This window comes from Takifugu rubripes, chromosome 6, assembly GCF_901000725.2.
Source record: "Takifugu rubripes chromosome 6, fTakRub1.2, whole genome shotgun sequence".
NCBI lineage: Eukaryota > Metazoa > Chordata > Actinopteri > Tetraodontiformes > Tetraodontidae > Takifugu > Takifugu rubripes.
Window position 1 is genome coordinate 11147287 of NC_042290.1, and position 20276 is coordinate 11167562.

General features: G+C 47.1%; 3 protein-coding genes across 3 annotated transcripts; 2 read left to right on the forward strand and 1 right to left on the reverse strand.

Moving 5' to 3' along the window:
• The first annotated feature begins 276 nt into the window (after positions 1-276).
• Positions 277-5102, forward strand: mat2aa (methionine adenosyltransferase 2Aa). The gene is made up of 9 exons (XM_003965480.3): positions 277-620; positions 1368-1445; positions 1945-2067; positions 2492-2604; positions 2667-2810; positions 2881-3099; positions 3170-3352; positions 3426-3559; positions 3636-5102. Exons 1-9 carry the CDS (start codon positions 527-529, stop codon positions 3736-3738), a joined length of 1191 nt encoding a protein of 396 aa, XP_003965529.1. The 5' UTR covers positions 277-526; the 3' UTR covers positions 3739-5102.
• An 8-nt stretch (positions 5103-5110) lies between these two features.
• On the reverse strand, positions 5111-8403 carry LOC101070812 (prosaposin-like). Its single transcript, XM_003965513.3, has 10 exons — positions 8245-8403; positions 8114-8172; positions 7623-7697; positions 6760-6882; positions 6553-6666; positions 6385-6462; positions 6127-6310; positions 5718-5776; positions 5580-5642; positions 5111-5500 (listed from the first exon to the last, which is right to left on the reverse strand). Exons 1-9 carry the CDS (start codon positions 8294-8296, stop codon positions 5589-5591), a joined length of 798 nt encoding a protein of 265 aa, XP_003965562.1. The 5' UTR covers positions 8297-8403; the 3' UTR covers positions 5111-5500; positions 5580-5588.
• A 3924-nt stretch (positions 8404-12327) lies between these two features.
• mpx (myeloid-specific peroxidase) lies at positions 12328-16454 on the forward strand. Its single transcript, XM_003965512.3, has 16 exons — positions 12328-12439; positions 12522-12587; positions 12682-12763; positions 12842-13017; positions 13119-13251; positions 13355-13481; positions 13553-13759; positions 13849-14212; positions 14302-14462; positions 14541-14799; positions 14877-15047; positions 15136-15373; positions 15455-15660; positions 15738-15790; positions 15897-15944; positions 16076-16454. The coding sequence occupies exons 2-16, from the start codon at positions 12524-12526 to the stop codon at positions 16091-16093; spliced, it is 2307 nt and encodes a 768-aa protein (XP_003965561.3). The 5' UTR covers positions 12328-12439; positions 12522-12523; the 3' UTR covers positions 16094-16454.
• The last annotated feature ends 3822 nt before the right edge of the window (positions 16455-20276 follow it).

Below are 20276 nucleotides of genomic sequence, written 5' to 3' on the forward strand. Positions count from 1 at the left end.
GGTGCATTAAACAGTTTTTAATTAAAAGTGCAAGAAGGTACAGCTGAAACTCAAAGTAAATATCAAGTAACTAATACACAACAAACGTAACTTTCCAATTTTTTTTTACACAATTTTAAAAAATGACCTATGTCAAAGACAGTAAATAATCTGTTTTCAAATTAAACTGACGTTTCGCCTCTTTTGAAGGCGTTAAATGAATGAATGACTGGTTTGCTGTCGGCTTCCGGTGGTTTCAGTTTGATGCGAGGCCACGCCCACCACCGCCCACGTGTTTGGTGCTCAACAACAACATTGGCTGACAGTCATGGCTGGAATTCACCAAACTGGGAGTTCTGCCACATAAATAAACGGCTCGGCCGAACACTTTCTATATCGCCGGGGTGCCGAAGCCGCGAACAGGCCTGTTCGGTTCGGTCCACCTGCGTGCCGCTCCAGTGGACGGTGAGGGAGAGAGAGCCTGCACCTTGACAGCTAATATTAGCCTACCAGCTAATTAATTCGCCGCAAACCGCACCAACACAAAATGAGCGGCCAGCCGAACCCTTTCGTGGACACCTCGTCGACTGATGAAGACTACTTCCTCTTCACCTCGGAGTCAGTTGGAGAAGGACACCCAGGTAGGGTCGGGTCGGGTCGGGTCGGGTCGGGTCTGCGCTGCTGCCCCGTGTGCTCGGTTTCACTTTAATTAGCCCCGATCAGACGCACGTTAGAGGTCCTCAGAGGTCCTGAGGTCGTTCTGCAGCTGCTGCATATGAAAGACTCTATAGGTTGGTTAATCTAAACAGTCAGTCAGTCAGTCAGTCAAACCACCTTGGAAGGCTTGTTCCAAAGGCATACAGGTAGTTAGGACTACTTCTAAAGTACCAATAATATGGACTGGTTGTCTGCCAGTTTATACCGACACAACACACTATACAATCTGTAAGTTTTCGTTTCGTTGACTGCAGTTTTGGTTTCCCTTTGTGACTAAAATGATAAATCGCCTCAAAGCGCTCCAGTGTTGGACCGACAGGTGATTTCTCTGTATTTAATCCATTGTATCTGCACAGATGTCATCGGTTTCTTTTCTAGCACGTTGCTGTTTCTCCCCATTTAAGTGGGGTCGCTGCCTCTCAACAGGTAATAGGCTTATACTGATCCTAACTTTAGGCAGGGAGCGGCAGGGGCTGCTGATCTAGGGGTAATCTAGTCTCAGCCATTTACTAATTAATTGTGGGGCCTTTTAAGCAAATCTGTACTTGTTTTGCATGTATTCTAACAGTCTGTTCAGTACAAAACGCATAATGAACCTTATTGTTTATTGAGCGTAACATTTTTGCCCGATCGAATTATTTCAAAATTCAAAACAATGTTTTTCTCTGCAGACAAGATTTGTGACCAGATCAGCGATGCCGTGTTGGACGCACATCTGGAGCAAGACCCCAACGCTAAAGTAGCATGTGGTAGGAGATGGTTTCATTTCTTTCAGGCACTTTAAATTACACTTGATTGCTTTTATTTGTTTGTAATCTTCCTGCTTATTTGTCTTTCCGAGAGGACTTTGATGGACCCCACTCCTGAATGAGCCGACATCAGACATCCGGTCCGATTTATCTTTTCTTTAGGAAAATAATTCCCCCTCTTTCTGTCGTCTCTGGTCATCAAAGTGCTGCCGAGAGTGCGTCCCACCGGGACACCGCTCCTTCCCCACTTATCTCGACGCGCAGCCTTTTGATCGTACGCTTGTTTGTGACGGTTGCTGCCGAGCGCCAACGTGACGTGGATGCGTGTTGGCGTGGAAACAAAGATATTTTGTCCTGTTGTGACACGTTGGCTTTGCGAGTTATACGGGTTTCTATTTTTCAGGTTACGTTGTCTCCGCAGCGTTCGATGACTGTCTCCGTGTGTTTATTGATCTCTTTGTCACCCTGTCCTCATCCCTGCCCGTCCTCGTGTCCTCAGAGACGGTCGCTAAGACGGGGATGATCCTGCTGGTGGGGGAAATCACCTCCAGGGCTGTTGTTGACTATCAGAAGATTGTCAGGGATGCAATCAAGCATATTGGTTACGACGACTCCTCCAAAGGTACCGCAGCGTTGGACGAGGACTTCGTCCCCGTCTTATGTCGTTTTCAACTTTATTTTCGTTTTGGTGCTAGAATTCTTGTGCAGGGTTGGGTGATGACTGGTCTTTTGTTGGAACAACCTTTGATGCGTTGATGTAGGCGGGGCTTAATTAATTACCAGGAGAACCAGATGGCTGGAATATCTCGTGAATTTTTATCTTTTCAGTGCATCGGTGTATGTTAAAGAAGAAAGGGCCTGGCTGCACCCGAAAGGAATGTTGCATAGGCGGCTTCTTGAATAATATTAAACCTGCTTTAGCATTCAAGTAGCAGGGTTCTTTAGCATTGGAGATACGATTCTTACTTTACTCAGCAGTCATAAATATAAGTCGGTGCATTCGGTGTAGATGTCAGGACTGATCAGTGAGTCTTTGATCTTTGCAGGATTTGATTATAAGACCTGTAACGTGCTGGTGGCGTTGGAGCAGCAGTCCCCCGACATTGCTCAAGGTGTTCACCTGGATCGGAAGGAGGAGGACGTGGGAGCCGGTGACCAGGTGGGTGCTCCTGTGGCAGGTGACCTGAGCCAGACGTGTTGCTAACGGCGATGACGCTGCAGGGGCTGATGTTCGGCTACGCCACCGACGAGACCGAGGAGTGCATGCCCCTCACCATTGTCCTGGCTCACAAGCTCAACATGAAGCTGGCGGAGCTGCGCAGGAACAAGACGCTTCGGTGGCTCCGCCCTGACTGCAAAACGCAGGTGAGGCGGGAAAACAAATTCCACGGAATCCTGTGCGAGGGCCAATTCATCGTTCAATCTCTTTGCTCAGGTCACTGTCCAGTACAGGCGGGATCGTGGCGCCATGGTGCCGCTGCGCGTCCACACCGTGGTGATATCCGTGCAGCACGATGAGGCGGTCAGTCTGGACGAGATGCAACGGAGCCTGAAGGAGCAGGTGGTGCAGGCGGTGGTGCCCAGTCGGTACCTCGATGACGAAACCATTTGCCACCTGCAGCCCAGCGGCCGCTTCGTCATCGGAGGACCTCAGGTGAGCCAAGCTGCAGCTGTTTTTAAATAAGTGCTTGTGTTGAGCAGCGTCGGGGGTTTTTTTTTTTTAGGGCGACGCTGGTCTGACTGGGCGTAAGATCATCGTTGACACTTACGGGGGCTGGGGTGCCCACGGAGGGGGGGCGTTCTCAGGGAAGGACTACACGAAGGTGGACCGCTCTGCTGCTTATGCTGCCCGCTGGGTGGCCAAGTCTCTGGTGACAGCTGGTCTCTGCAAACGCGTCCTGGTCCAGGTGAGTGCACGCGCTTCCCACCAGGTAGGGAAGAGGTCTGCCTGTATGAAAAGACGCCCTGGGCTTGTTTCAGGTGGCCTACGCCATTGGGATCGCCCATCCACTGTCTGTGTCCATATTCCACTATGGAACCTCCCAGAAGAGCGAGAAGGAGCTACTGGACATCGTCATGAAGAACTTTGATCTCCGCCCAGGAATTATCGTGAGGTATCCTGCAGACTTCTAATCCAGCAAGCGTGCAGCTGCACATAATGGATGCTGATGCACGTTTATTCTGTCACAGGGACCTCGACCTGAGGAAGCCCATCTATCAGGACACCGCGGCTTATGGGCACTTTGGGCGTGGCGTCTTTTCCTGGGAGGTCCCCAAGGAGCTGAAGTTTTAAGATCCAGCCGCCTCCTCCTCTTGTCCTCTCCATCTAAAGGTGTCCTACTGTAAAACATCCACGTACCCACCCACACATGTAACACCTCCCAGGGAAATGAGAGATTTTTTTCCATTTTCAGGTGTTTAAAAGGAATGTACTGTAACCTTGTCTTTCACGCCATTCGGATTAGCTGTTGGTGTGAGCAGTCTTTGTCTAAGTTCATCGATTTTATTGAAAGGCTTTGTTTAAATGGTGGTTTAATGGAATCCAAGCATCCTCTCCTTGCATCCTTCTCTGTGCTGTCTGTGCTGCCCCTTTAAGCCATTTCAATGTCAGCTAAGGACCAGGTGGTTTTGTTGGGGCATTGTGAAATCACTCCCGTACTCTGTATTTTTCTTTTTTTAAATATCAATATATTCCAAGGTAGAGGCAAGGCTCCAGCGTGGGGCGTCTTCCTGAAAGTGACCCTGGGTGTGGCTTCAGAGAAACCCAGGTTCATGCTAAAGGAACTGCCTTTATTCCATAGCAACACTGTGCTTGAAACTGACTAACGGTCATGAAAGGTTTGACCAACAAGGAGATGTGAGCGATGCCAAGGTTCCCTTTTTGAAACTGTTTTCAGTTTCAGGCCACAGCCAACTTAATGAATGTACGACACTGTTTCAACTCTTTTGTTTTGTGGTTTCTCTGGGTACGCTTTAGGAATGTGGGTTCACATCTCTTGATTTGGTTCTGCACATTACTTCGATTCTGTGTTTGGGGGGGAAGGGGGGTGTTAATTTATTTAATTGGTGTGTAGCATTTTTAACCCCTGGGTAATTTCCTTTTCGTGATCGATATTTATTTGGAGTTGACCTGGCTCTGGTTTGGCTGTCCCAAAGTTCTACATTGGTTCACATCCTGAAAATAACTAAAGATATTGTAAAGATCTGCTGTCTTAAACCATCTGACGCCACACCCTGATTTTCCCTGCTCCTGAACGTACCTCCGGGACCTGAACCTGTGTTTGCGCTGCAGCGCAGATTTGTGTAGCAACTATGGCGCCATCTTGTGGCCATCGCGGGTATCACATGAGCTACGTGGATCTTTATCCTGTGACGTGATTCGGCTTTCTCTCTTTTTTTTATTTTTTTTAAAAAAGAATAACCATGTTCTTATCCTGTAACTCAAGGGGAGACACGTGATTGGTGGGCATTGAACAGGAGAAACCAGTCTGTTTACACTGTCTCCTTTTGCTGTTTTTAAAAGTTGTATTTTACGTGTATTGAGAATCAAGTCAGTAAAAGTGCCTTTGTCGTGATCTGCACCCTACCGCTACAAGTTCTTACCAAATAATACTGCAGGGTTGGATAAAATATACATTAAATCCCTCCAATAAACCACATGTTTGTTGAATTCATTTAGTTTATTATCAGTTCCACAGGAAATGCCACCAAAGCAAATTACTGACCCATGATTCAGACTTTAAAGGGAAATTAGAGGAAAAGCACACATTAAATGAGAAAAACAATCGATCAATTTGTGGGATAAATGTCCATTCAAAAACATGCAAAATGTTAAACATTCATTTTCGCAAATGAGCACTTTAAGCCTTCTCACCCAGTCCAGCCTTTATTTCAACATTTCTGATCTTAAAAAAAATCCAATTTTCTTCACCAGTTTATTTTTCTTTAAGCAGACTATGTACAAAGCAAAAAGAAAGAATTAGAAAATGATTTCTTCATGGAAAGTTGCAGTTAAGCAAAGAGAAGACTACGGCTGGGCCTTTCTTGATACCACCCTAAAAATAAAACATTTAGAAATTGTTTAAATATATATCGTTTAAAAAAAATCCACATGTTCTGAAATCTTTTACCCACCTCACCACTCTAAAAAGTGCTGCTGGCGTACTTCCAGGCAAACTTCTGGCAGTAAAACACCGTCTGTGGGCAGAACTCGGCATGTTACTCAGCATTCAACAGGTCAAAAACATTCCACCTTTGCAATCGTTCACTTACTCCACATTTCACTGCGGTCTTAATGTCTCTGCACCTGTAGGCAGGCAGAGTGCACGGATCTAAGACAGAAAAACGTCATTATAGCCAGAAATATCGATTAATAATTGAATCTTTCCAATTAAATTCCCTGTATATGTATTATAGTATTTTTTTCATGAGTAATCATGGCAATAATAATAATAACGCATTAAATTTAAAAAATGCAGATATGATTCATATTACACTTGGGGGAGAACTGAACATTTGCGCGTCTCATTTTAAGTTTATAACCATCGGTTCTATAACGCAATACTGCCCTCTAGTGGCGGACGTGGTCACTGTGTGGTACTGCGCTTAAACTGACGCATTATTTTAGGTTGATCAGATTGTTAAATCCATGTTTTTTGTAAAAATTCTTTATTCTCCAGACCTAACAGGGGCGCCTCTTGCCCTTTGCACATCTGGAGGAGGGCGCAGATGGCCTGCGGGGTGGCGTAGCTCAGGATAGCGTCCAGCACCGTCTTGCTGAACTTGCCCACCAGAGCCTGGCACTGGCTGCGGTAGGACGAGGGCAGAATATTGCAAACCTCCTCCAGCAGGTTGATCACAGCGCCCTGGGGGAGACACGCAGAACCGTGAGGCGCCTTTGTAACTGCCGGTTGGTGCTCGCTGCAGCAGTGAGATTCACCTCTGTCCTCTCTTTAGGCAACAAGTTCTCCAAAGTCTTCACGAGCAGAAGGCAGAAGCTGCATTGCTCAGTTTGCACCTGAGCGCCAGACACAAAAAGAGGAATCAGGTAAATGCGTCAGCCGGCACCTTTTGGCCCCGATGTTCGTCTCAGCGGTGCTTTACTGACGTTCTCCTGCCCCGCAGCTGCCTGTAAGGCCTCATTTTTGAGATACCGGAGCATAATCTGGAGCCTCTCACAGCCTTTGCAGAGCCCAATGGCCTTGCATATCTCCGATGGTTTCTAGAGAAAAGGACAGGAAAAATGTGTGAGTTGAATTACCCTCATTTATTTGACTAACCACGTCATTCAAATGACGTCATCCCACGCACTTACCATCACCGTGGTTAAAAAGGTGACGGCCACCGGGAAGATCTTCTCCACCTCGTCCTTGCAGAGTTTGGCTGGAGTTCCAGGCAGGTGGGCGCACAGGTTTTCAATCCCGTCCATCACCTTTTTCTATCAAAAGAAAAATCAAATTCAGAGAATTTCCACTGTCAACCACATTCCAAGGCCAGATGCTCTGAGTGACTTTAGAGTTAAGTGATGTTATTTGCAATAATAACAATTATGTAATAAAGTTTTTAAAAATAACATCAGTTACTTAATAGTGTCTATTAAGTCAACCATAAGAGAGAGTTAATTAATTATTAATTAATTATTAATTATTAACAAACGTTGTTCAGGCCTCACAAATGTCCATTTAAGGGAAACTTTTCATGACCAAGAGGCTCCGCCCCCAATCCCCTTCCAGCCAATCACATATCTCTAAATTAATTCCTTAAATTTACTCTGAGAAACAAAATGAAAGATAAAAAAACTTTAAAAAGACTTTAAGATCTGACTATTTTTGCTTTTTACTTTATTCTATTTTTGAACCAGTTCAGATGGGAATGAGGATGTTGAAGCTCGGTCAATAAACTAAAACCACCTGAGTGGAAGTGGCTCAGTTTCCTGAAGCTTAGAGGCAAATAACGTGTACGCATGTATGTATGTGTGTGTGTGTGTGTGTGTGTGGGGGGGGGGGGGGGGGTTGACTGTTCTGTACGTGAGTCTGTAAAAGAGAACGCTCCCACCACAGCGTTGGAGATAAGGCCAGGAGCGCCGCTCTCGGCCTCATGACCACCTTCCCGGCATCAATAATAATATCAGCGAGCAAACATTCTGCTGGAATGTGTTTGCCGCTGTGGTGAACCCACCTGGAGGTCGGTGTTGGACAGCAGGTCGGAGAGGAGCTCAAATATCTGGGTGCAGTCTTTGCAGACGTCCCCGTTCTGAGGACAAAAGCCAGCAAACGAGTTTGACTGTTAAAAACCAGAAGTTGCGCTCTGCAGAAGCTTCATTTCTGAACTTCCTGATTTTTGTGCCTTTGATGTTCAGCCCCAGGTCAACATCACTATTTCCTTATTCCTCATACAGATTTATCTTTGTGTGTGCGGCTTTGCCAACTTACTGTAAAAATCACAATAATGTAGAGTCATCGTCACACCTTTGGAGTCGCCGCCGACACGTCAATGCACACATTGAAAGCATGTTTGTTCTAATGTAATTCAGGATTTCCTAAGGTAAAACATCACTTTGTATTGAAGATTGTTTTACTGACTATTGAGTCTGACCTTCATCTTAGCTTCATGCTAACTGCTCGTAAACGTTCTGAGCAAATATAACAGTGGAAGACCTGAAAACTTACGGCTGCCGGGGAGTCGAGGACAGTTCGCAGCCCCTCGGGGTTGAGAGCCAAAGTCACGGCTACAAGAGAAACATTCACTTTTAACCAAGGATGTGAGACTGTGGTGGTGGTTGGACCTGTTAGAGTCTCACCGGAGGCCTCCAGGCAGATGTAGAGCAGCAGCGCGCGCTTGAGCAGAGCCATCCTGGGTCGCGTCGGGCCAGCGGGTCTGCACGCTGGGGTTCGCCTGTGCAGCTTTTATTCAAGCTTCTTAAATAGCGCCCACCAACCAGCAGCAGCCAGGCGTGATAAGCGGGCAGGTGAACACTCGGCTAATATTATTCAGGTTTCACATCCAGTTCCTCATGCAGCAGCTGAAACTCACAGGCCCCATTATTGCCAGATAGATCATTTGCTTTGTGACTTCTATGTTCTAGTACAACCAAAAATGTCTTTTGTACCGGGTCGTCGACCCCCCCCCAAAGCATTTAGCTGTGAATCCGGGTGTCCGAGCCTGGTGCTCCAGGAACACAGGTGGGGTCAGAGTGGCTGTTGTTCTTGACAGGCGCACTTCCTGTTTGGGTGGGTGGTTACAGTAGCCCTTCAAGAAGGTTTTGGGGTTGATTCCAGGTCCTGGGCCGTGTGCGGGCTCTCCTACGCCCTGCAGCTCCTCTCACAGTCACAATCAATGAATTCCAGTCGAGGTATACAGAATCAAACCGTCGCCATAGTAACGATAAATGTGACGACGGGTGAAATGTACATTCACAGGAACAGATCAGGGTCGTGTTTGTCGTGCTGTCTAAGAAAAAAGGAATTAAGCTTTTAACTTGTCTGTGCTCCATACGCACACACGCACCACACCCGAACATGCCCACACACACATCTGGGACACGCTTGAGTGGCGCTACACACTTTCCCACACTGCTGTGGAGCATAAATGAATTAAATCTGCTTTTTCTCCATTGTTGTGATTATTTATCTCCATTGTTGTGATTATTTATGCGGTGAACCATCCCACTGACTCTGGGTTTGGTCTTTGTGACACAGCCGAAGGTTACAAAACCTGTGAGCAGTTGCTATTGCAGTATTATAACCCCCCGCGGCGCGGTCATGTGAGACGCTGGTCCACTTCCTCTCTTGCTCTTTGACAGCAGAACTGTCAACATCACCTTTTCAGGGTTTTCGGTTAGAAACTCTTTTCCTGTCCGTTCCTCTCGCCAGCGCACTGAAAACGGCCTAAATGGCTCAACAGACACCCACACACGAACCGTGCAAACCAAAGTTTGACTTTTTCACATCTGAATTGTCTTTTCATGTCCAAGGTAGTTTTCTCTGTCAACTGGACTGGGTTTCTTCTCTTGAAGACGTTTCGCCTTCTATCCAGAAGGCTTCTTCAGTTCTGAAATCGCTGGGGAGAGAGCTTGAAAATATAGCCCCTGTGGACCATTAGCATGCTAATGATCTGGGTGGTCACCTGAGAGTAGTTAGCAGGGTCGTTGGTCGGGTCGTTCACCTAGTTTCTGTTGAGGTGTCTCCCCTTTGTCTCCTGGATCACATGGTGATGAGTCACTGGGTCTCCTGGAATGGTGTGAATGTTTGTTTTGTTGTTGGAAGGAGTGGAGGACTGCATTGTATGTGGGTGACAGGAAGTGCCTCAGGCCACCACCTCTGTTTAAGGATGGTTTCTCCAATTTAACATGGATAGCTTCCTTGACCCCCCTTTCAAACCAGCGGTCTTCTCTGGCCAGTATCCTTACTTGGCTGTCCTCGAAGGTGTGCCCACTCTCCAGGAGACCCAGTGGCTCACCACCATGTGATCCAGCAGACAAAGGGGAGACACCTCAACAGAAACTAGGTGAACGACCCGACGAACGACCCTGCTAACGACTCTCAGGTGACCACCCAGATCATTAGCATGCTAACGGTCCACAGGGGCTATACATTTTCAAGCTCTCTCCCCAGCGATTTCAGAACTGAAGAAGCCTTCTGGATAGAAGGCGAAACGTCTTCAAGAGAAGAAACCCAGTCCAGTTGACAGAGAAAACTACCTTGGATACAATGACCTGGATGACTGAGAATTTTCACAGACATCTTTTCATGTCGTTCAACAATTGTCTGTGTTCCAGACAATTCTATAAAAGTGTGCCGATTGTTTCCCGGCTTATCTTTACGAGTTTTATTAATAATCGCACGTCTGCACTTTTCCAGTCACAGACAATCCAGGACCTTTATCTTTCTGCCAGTATCTCGTCATTCGGTGTCACTCAGAATCATTACGACACCTAATTGTCCTTCCTGTTGACACACATCACAGGGAAATAAATGGTGCTGAAGGTTTTAGCGTTTGTGTACATGTTTGTCAGGTTTTCCAACCCCTGGGTGTTTCCATGGCCACCCAACAAAAGGCAGATTTCCATGATAAGTTTATCATTCATCAGACTGTCAATGCTGATGTTTCCTTTATGTGAAATGTTGAAATCTCTCGGGCAGCTTCGTCAAAGCCCTTGTGGCCGATTTCCTTCTTCAGCCTGCTTTTCTCTGTTAAATAGCATCTTGTGTTATGCAAGTGAGCTCAAACAATCTCTATATATTACAATGGGAGAAATATTTTGCATGATTTCACTCAGAAGCACAGTTATGAGGTCATAAACCTGTATGACAGCAGGTCATGTTATCTATGGGCTAGTTTATTGTTTTCACTATAAAATCGGCGACTGGGAAAGACCTTTAAGGCTAAACCGTTTCCTATTGATCAGTAACAAGAAATCCTCTGACCCCAATCGGTGCTGTCACGCCCGTTATCGCAGCAGAAAGAGAAAGAGTAAAAGCGGGAGCAAAGTAAAGAGAATTTATTCGATTGGTTGGAGTTTTTGCTGCAGCATCATGCCAATAAAGATCTGATCTTAAACAGTTTGCTTTGTTAGCTAAAGCTTGAGCAAATTTAAAGAAGGGATTAAGAGAAATATGCATTTGTCTGTATGAGCATAAAAAGCTGTTAAATGTCTTTATTGATTCACCGGCGTCACACAGGCAGTCTTTACATTTAATCCTTTTGCTGTTGCACCTTCATAGTTGCTATTTTCCTCTGAGGCAACATCCCCAAACCTTAATGTGCCCGCCAGTTTTGGAATCTGTTTAAAATGAGGCTGTTGGTCAACCGTGAAGTTGACCAACAGCCTCATTTCAGCCGCTGCAGCTTCATTTCTGCTTTTTGCTTCGCGGCTTCAAAGGTGAAACTGGACGCGTTTCTGTTGATCCTTTAGGTTTTAGGGGGGAACCGCTGGAACGTATTTTAATAGCATGTTGGTGCAGCCCTGACCCGGTTGAGTGATCCAGAAGGCCTCGGTTTCAAAACCATTTGACCTGTGCTCACGACGACCTGAAAGGCTTTGATGAATCACTGGAAGTCCCGCTGAACTAGAACTCTGTCGCTCTTCCTTATCACTTCAGCTGGTTTTACGATGTCACACCCTGTATTATGTGGATTCACAACCAAAAACTTCTAGATTAACTCATTAGGAGGAAACAACAGAACTCATCTTTGTATCTGAAGCACTCTGGCTTTATTGTGGTGCCACAGGTACAATAACCAGGAGGGGGAGGGGCTTATTTGGTGACTTCACCTCTGTTATTTATGTCAAGTCAACAGTGACGCCACATTGTGTTTTTTACAGTTTTTCATTTTGTTCCTGGTTTTACATCAACACCAGTAAAAAAGCTTTTATTTTCAGTCCTTCCCATTGTCTCCACCCCATACACAGTCAAGGTATGTTTGACCTCATCTGCCTTTCCTTTTCCGCATTTCACAACCCCAAACTGGCTGTAACTCATTAATTATTCACTTGTTTCTCGGCACCGCTTGTCAACAGGGTTTAAATGGCTTGAATATAACCGCCCTTTAAACAACATTCTCATGTCACATTAAGTGCGATTTCATTAAACATTCCCATCAGCAAAATGTCAGAAAAGTAATGAGATCAATTTAAATCTAATCTAAAATAAAAAATAATTGAAAACTGAACACGCCAACATCAAGATAAATCTTTCAACTTCTTCAATAAACGGAAATAGGAGCTAAGCAACAAATAGAAGAGTATCATTACTGGTAATCATTAACTTGTATCGCTACATTAGATAACAGGAATATGATAAGACAAAGGAAAAAGTTTTCTTTTTGCAGAGAGAAGGAAGGAGGAAATTTTTCTTTATTGTAGTTGAGGCAGGAAACACCCTGGGGTGGGTGGGAGTGGTCAAGGGGTGACTAGCTATAAAGGTGGTGTCAAGATCGCAGAATCCAGAACTCAGGAGCATCTTCACAGTAAAGACTCCACTGCTGCTCTGCAGGTAAAGACATCATCACATGAGAGTAGTTTATCTTCCATCTTGCCTGATATTCAAGCAATTCTTTCTGTTTGCTTTCTTCTAGAAATGCTTCTCTCTGTCTTCCTCGTGTTGGGCATCTGCCTGATTCCCGCTCACTCCAACCCAGGAGGTAAGCCACAATCGACGCCTCGCAGACGCCAAATCTCCTGCTACGTCGACGCTCAGGGTGGTTAAAAAACATCCCCATTATTTTGCATGAACAGATTTCGACAACCCGCTCGTGCGGCGCTGCTTTGAAGACGCAAAGAAACTGGTCGATGACGCTTACACTTATTCCAGAGCCAAGTAAGTCGGGCTTCCAGATCAGGAAACAATCAAATGAATCCAGCTTTTTATTTAACCTCTGTTCCTTTCTTCCGCCAGGAGTCTTGAACGGGTGCGCAGGGAGATGGTGAGACCCCACGATGCCCTCCGCCTCCTGAAGCAGCCTCGCGGCGACACGCGCACGGCCGTCAGATCTGCAGATTACATGAGACAAACCCTCCGCCTGCTGCAGGAGAGGTCGCACCACGCTCACAAACGCTCGCTCAACGCCACAGGTCAGACGCCTGAACGCACCTTTACAGACCCAACATCGGAAGTGGGAAGCTGCTCTTCGTGCCACTACGCTTCCGTTAAACCCGCTGCCTTTTATTTTCAGATGTGCTGTCAGAAAACGACTTGGCGAAACTGTCCGAAATCACTGGATGCGAAGCCCGAGTGCGCCCGCCGCGGTGTTTGACCCTGCCCAACATCAACATTTACCGCACCATTACCAGCGTCTGCAACAACCTGTAAGAGGAGATGCCGCCGTCTTACGCCACACAGCATGTGCACATCGACCCGACCTTTCTCAAGCAGCGTTTCAAAACCCGAACTTCTCTTGTTTCGTTCCAGAAAAAACCCTCGACTCGGAGCCTCCAACACACCTTTCACGCGCTGGCTTCCTGCCCAATACGACGATGGCATCTCGCAGCCAAAAGGCTTCAATAACAGGACCATCAACAACTTCCTGCTCCCGCTGGTAGGCCCGGTGAAGGCAGAGCCGCTGCCTGCTGTGGTGAACGTGCGATTAATGCCGCTCTCTTTCCTCAGGTGCGGCAGGTGTCCAACAACATCCTCAGAACGACCGACGATGGCGTGGTCAACGACTCTCAGTTCACTCACATGGTGACCTTGTTTGGACAGTGGAACGACCACGACCTGACCTTCACCCCGTTCTCCCCCAGCATCCGCTCCTTCAGCAACGGCCTGGACTGTACCGAGAGCTGTGAGCGATCGGAGCCCTGCATCCCCATTCCGGTCGGTGCCGAATTTCAGGCCCATCCTGTGACATGTTGTGTCCACTTAAAGATATTCGTCTGTAACCTCTGAGCCCCGTCTCCTAACAGATTCCTCCCGGGGATCCTCGATTCACTGACGGCCCGGACAACTGCATTCCTGCATTCAGATCTGCGCCCGTCTGTGGAACTGGGTACTCTGCCTACAATTTCGGGGGCGAAGCCAACAAGCGGGAGCAGATCAACGCCCTGACAGCCTTCCTGGACCTCAGCCAGGTGTACGGCTCCGAGGATAAGCTGGCGCTCTACCTCCGTGACCTCACCAATGATGGCGGTCTGCTGCGGGTGAACTCTGAGTTCAGGGACAACGGCCGCGAGCTGCTGCCCTTCCACCCTCTCAATGTGAACATGTGCGCCACCCGCAAAAGGGTCACCAATGACACCAACGCCAGGGAGGTGCCCTGCTTCATCGCAGGTTAGTCAACCTTTAAGGTCAAAGGACAAAGCGATATCATAACCCGTGGAGACAGAATCAGCTATAATGTGCATATTCCCTCCTGCCAGGTGACGTCCGTGTGGATGAGAACATCGCCCTGACGTCAATTCACACCCTGTTTTTGCGCGAGCACAATCGTCTGGCTCGCGAGCTGAAGAGACTCAACCCCCAATGGGACAGTGAGACCCTCTACCAAGAGACCCGCAAGATCATGGGCGCTTACACACAGGTAGACCCCACTCACTCATCCTGCAGTCGAAGTGCGTCTCCAAGGCAACAGTGAAGTACACCTCCCGTTCTCTCTCAGGTGTTTGTGTTTAGGGATTATCTGCCCCACATCGTGGGAACCGAGGCCATGCGCAGGCAGCTCGGCCGTTACCCAGGTTACAACCCCAAAGTTGACCCCAGCATCGCCAACGTCTTTGCCACAGCAGCTTACCGCTTCGCCCACTTGGCCATTCAGCCCGTGTTGTCTCGTCTGGACGCAAATTACAGAGAGGACACTCAGTTCCCCAGCGTCCCCCTGTTCAAGGCCTTCTCCACCCCCTGGAGGATCGTCTTTGAGGGTGGGTTGAGAAGTCAGAGGTGTGTTGATGCGCGAGCTGCTCCCTCTGGGGCTATTCTAACGCTCTTGTCTCTCCAGGTGGAATCGACTCCTTGCTGCGCGGCCTGGTGGGGCGTCCCGCTAAACTGGGCACACAGGACCACATGATGGTGAATGCTCTGAGGGAGAAGCTGTTCGTGTTTGTGGAGCATGTGGCTTTGGATCTGGGCTCTCTAAACATGCAGAGGGGGCGTGACCACGCTTTGCCCGGTACAACTCTCATTTTCCCACCATCACATGTCCTCTCTAAAGTCTCTTTCTTAACTGGACTTTTTTATTTCCTCTCTGTGTGATCAAGGGTACAATGCATGGCGCAAGTTGTGTGGCCTATCTCAGCCAAGAAACCAGCAGGAACTGGCCGTGGTAATGAATAACACCGACCTGGCCCGCCGGCTGTTGGAACTTTACGGTACCCCTGACAACATTGACGTGTGGCTGGGCGGTGTGGCCGAGCCTTTTGTCCGCAATGGCCGTGTGGGTCCTCTATTTTCCTGCCTCATCGCAACTCAGTTCCAGAAAATCCGCCAGGGAGACAGGTGGGTCAAATCAGAATTTTGAGGAAAACCCTGGAGACAATGTCATTTCCCCAGCTGACCACCTTCCTTTGAAATAACCAGACTGTGGTACGAGAATCCAGGCGTCTTCAGCACACGGCAGAGGGTAGCTCTGTCCAGGGCGACCCTGTCCAGGATCATCTGCGACAACACTGGCATCACCTCTGTCCCGACCGACCCCTTTGACCTCATCTCGTCCAGAAACCGGCTCGTCAGCTGCTCCAGAATCGAACGGCTGAACCTGTCGGCCTGGAGGGAGAGACGATGCGGTAACACCACTGGACCAAAGTAATTACTTTGAGGGGTTCGGCGGCTCTGTCTTCATCTGTGCTGGTTTCTTTTGCAGGATCTGGTGGAAACTGCAATCGTGTCGAAGATAATGAAGAGTTCGATTACGAGGTTAGTGTTATCCCCTCTCAAAGGTTGTCACCTCGTGTCCCCAGCGAGCTTAATCTGTACCGACCCTCAAATGTGACCTCGAGATTAACTTTAACTCGTTCGGCAGGAGGAGACTGAACCAACCACAACCAACACAGGACTGGACAACAACGAGGTAAGTGGACGGACGCTTCTCGGTAATTTGCTTATTGTTGCCAAGTAGCTTAAAATCTGGAAACTATGACTATATTTATGAGATGTTTATATTAGCTTTTTGGGAGTAATGGTTACTTTCTCTCTCCGTAGATCGAGCCGGTCTCATAAATCCCGCGTTCCTTCCTGGTTGTCAACGGCAGAGAGGAGACAGGGTTGTTTACATCTGTTGTCCCTGGAATTTACAGAAAAATCATCATTTCTCTGTGCAAACTTCCTGCTGCTGCCGGTCCATTACTTGATAAAGCCACTGATTCTCTCTCGTTTTAGCAGCTGAATGAATCTGAACCGCGATCATGGCACTTTGGTAAACTCTGTTACAGCGTGTACTCTGTCAACTGAAATGTAATAATAAGGCAAAATTTAACGACAGTGTGTGCTTGTGTGTCTTTATGTTAATGATGAAATCAACTATAAGAAATTTGCTGTCTGTAATGTTTGATTTGAAAAAATAAACCCTAAACAAACTGCATTTGACTGGTTTTTCTGTTCTCACACTATAAACTGAAGCTGACATCTGAGATGAACTTGGGAAATGCCCAACATTGAGGTCTGGGGTGCAACGCTGCTCTAACCTCGTCCTGACTGGGCGTTCCAGTCTCTCATCTGAGTTTCTGGTACAACTGTGTGGAATCAGTCTTGGTGATGAGTCTCCTCCTGTAGATGGAGCCAGTCTTCTTCCTCACTTCCCTACTGGAGAAATGAATGTTGCCCATTAGCAAAACATTCTTTGACCTCAAAAAGCACCTTGTTTCAGGGTTCAAAACACCCTTAACGTCTATTAAAAACCTTTCAAATTTGAAGCCCTTCAGGTAACAACTGTTTTGTTCCTCTTCTAACTGTGTTGCAGTTCTGACAGGAGGCTGGAATCCACCATCCTGTATATCCCGCAGCCCACCTGGACCCCACATGCTATCAGAGGTGTTCAGGGGAAACGGAGGTGAGAGGTGACATAAACACTTGGACTTTATGGCCTTCAGAAAGAAGCGTTGCAATGCAGAGCTCAACCTTTTAAAGGAAGAGAGAACTGGCAGAGCTGGATGAGATGATGTCATATTTTTGGCTATGAGAGATCGGGAATTATCTGTACCAAGAAGATGACTGAGCGGTACGGTAACTAGTCATTAATCAGTATGAGAGATGTTGGTTGGTGAAGGTTTAACCTTGTGATGGAATGAGGCGGGTCATTTCCCATGGCTTCCTGGTCCTGAACAAACCCAGGGTAACCTTGAGTAACTGACACATAGGGATGCTTTAAGGTCCTTGTGGGATCCAGTAACAGATAACCTTTTTCTTTAGTTGTGAGAAAGTTCACAGCTGAGTGGAAAAAACACCCCAGTTACAGTTTATATAGCATCACGAGACAAAGAAGCGAGAGGAAAATGTGTGTGCGCCCGCGTCTGTGTGTATGTGTGTGTGTGTTTGTGTGTCTGTGCGTGTTTGTGTGTATGTGTGTGTGTCTGTGTGTGTGTGTGTGTGTGTGTGTGTGTGTGTGTGTCTGTCTGTGTGTGTGTGTTGGGGGAAACAGCACATCTGCATGAATCATCAAACAATGTAAAGTTTTTCTGTGCTAGGCTGTGATAAAGGGCTCCTCCTCCTGGCTGCGGAGTCTGTAGTGCATGTGCAGAGTGCCACGTAGTCCTCCAGCCCGTGTGTGTGTGTGTGTGTGTGTGTGTGTGTGTAGTACAGACCCCGGTGTTCCAAATGTAATGGAAACCCAGTATTTTGAAAGAAGGAAAAATATTTGAATTGTCTGCTTCTGTCATAGACTTCCGAGCAAATCTGACCTTATTTGAACAGGCCGAACGTTCCAAATGGGTGGAAATCAGACGCACATTTCCAGAGGGAAGCGGATGTGTGTGGATGCACGTTTAGAGCCAGAAACGGTGGGTTCGGAGGTTTGAGCGAGGCTGTTGTGAGATCCTGTTTGACAGTGATGGATGGCGTCGTGTCAGGAGGATCATTTTTGAGATCTGAAAATTGCTTTTTTTAACATCTCTCTTTCCGGAAACTGTATCCTGTAACCGGATAATGTTGACCCAGCTCAGCCCCCAGAAACGCCACTCTGTTTCCCCTCTAAGTTACAAAACTCACATTTATTAAAATTCTTAATAGCTAAATCAAGCGCTGAAAGAGTCAGGAGTGGTGACGAATTCCAGCGACGTGGACAGAAGAGCTGCGCTGATTCCTTTCAGATGTTCCTTCCTGAGCCGGTGCTGCCCTCGCTGAGAGGAGGAAAGGGCTCCTCACTGGAGAGACCTCGGTGAATTACGAGCAGAGGGGAAAAAAAGAGCAGTGACCCAGTGCAGCTGGATCTGTCTGTCTGGGTTTCCAACGAAAAGTAAAGAGGTAATCCAGGCATCTAGTGAGTCAGGAGGAGCCCCTGAACACATAGTTTCACTTTTGTGGAGCTGCAGAAGAAAACAAGGATCCAATGTCCTGTTCCCCCAGTCAGCCTGACTTAAGTCAAACCAGTTTGGTGTTAGCATTCCCGGCAAACTGAACTGTAGGGAGACATTTCAGCCAATCTTCGACTCACATCTCGTAACGCCTCGGCTCTCTGGAGACGTTGAAAATCTCTTCGCCCAGTCTGGTTTATTAAACTCATCCTGCAATAAATGCCGTCTCTTAGTCTGGGACAAACGGACCAGGTTTGCAGGAAGGACTCACCTGGGCTTCACCTGACACAACCTGTGCTGCCTCTTATCTACCGTCAGTCACGGCATCATGCCGTCAGTGACCATCAGTTGTAACTTTACATATCATTGTGGGGACCATCAGCGGGTACTTTTAAAGTTTCTGCAAACGTGGTTTTATCTGTGAAATATAAATTTGCAGAACCTTGTTCAGTATTTATCAGTGAAGGCATAAAGGTCACTTTTGTTAAGAATGGAGTATAGTGCAGCTATATTATAACCCAAACACACTAAAGGGCTGTGAATATCCAGGTGGGTCCCCCTCCATCGGTACAGAAGGAAACATGAACTTTTGTGGCTCTTCAGATGTAATCTCATAATCTCTCACATTTGCAGCGTTAAATCTAGATTTTAAATTCCAGGGATGATTTCTACATCTGAAATGTTGATCGTCTGAATTGGAAATACTTGTGGATGCAGCAGTGGAAAAAAATGATTTTGTTCTTGGCAGCTGCTGTCGGCTCTCTGTCTCACTTGAAAGCAGGGATTGAGGCCAGATAACAAGTTTTTGCAATCTCCAGTTTAGCCTCATCGTCCCTGTAATGGACACCTTTGATTACAAGTTGTTGTTTTCTGGGCAGTCATTCCACCTTAATCCTCTTTACAGCTTCAGCTCCAACACCGACTGGAAATAAGCACATTTTAAACATCTGAGCAGGAGTGTTGTGAGACGCTGTCCAAAAAGGATTGGACAATCTAAAGGAATTAGATGTTGACATTGTAAATCTTTTCCGATATAAATTGCAGTCATCTGCCCCCTAGTGTGAGGATGTGGAAGTGCCTTACTGGCTCGTATTTACATCACAGAGGCTCCATCATCATGCATGTGTCCCATGGTATCAGAACATGAAGGAACAGGAATCTGGGTCATATTCCTTTTCTCTTGGACGCATCATTTTGGATTAAGGCTTGTGAAGCCTGATGTTGGTTGCTATCGGACTGTCTTTGGGCTCTGCGAGGCTTTCCCGTCTCCTTTTTTAGCTCACCCTTTTCCGCAGTTGGAGGAGCTTCAGAACAAAACTTGTCGTGTCCTTTTGCTGTGGTTGAGACGCAGAAGCTTGTGGTCGTTTTTGCGGAAGCAGGGAGAAATTCCTGGTTTGTTGCCCGGATGAAAATGAAAACCTTGGATGGAGTTTGCCCCCAAGCTATGCATTATGCCTCTGATGTGAGGGTGTGACGAGGACTGAGTGCTGGGAAGGAGTCACATCTGTAGCAGAGGTCATGAGTCTGGACACTGATGTCAGCACAGTCGGTTGCTGGTGGCTAATTATGATCTTATGGAAGGTCAGACACGTGTCATGAGGCATCCAGCAAGGCTCAAATACAGAAAGCTGCGGTTGAGCTCGGGTGGAGGAGGGTGTGTGAAAGATCTGAGGAAAAATAAGAGAAAAGTCGTCCACGGTAGTTTTCTGCCTCCATCCCGATGCAGCACAAAGGCTGTGGAGGCTCAGGATGCATCTTGGTTTTGGCAGCAGCTCCACGTGCCGGATAAATAAAGTTGAATTAACTTGAGAACTGATATAAAAGCTAATAAAGGCGATGCGTGTCGCTTTGAGCCTGTTGTGACCAGAATGCGGATTGCTCAAAGTTATTTAACC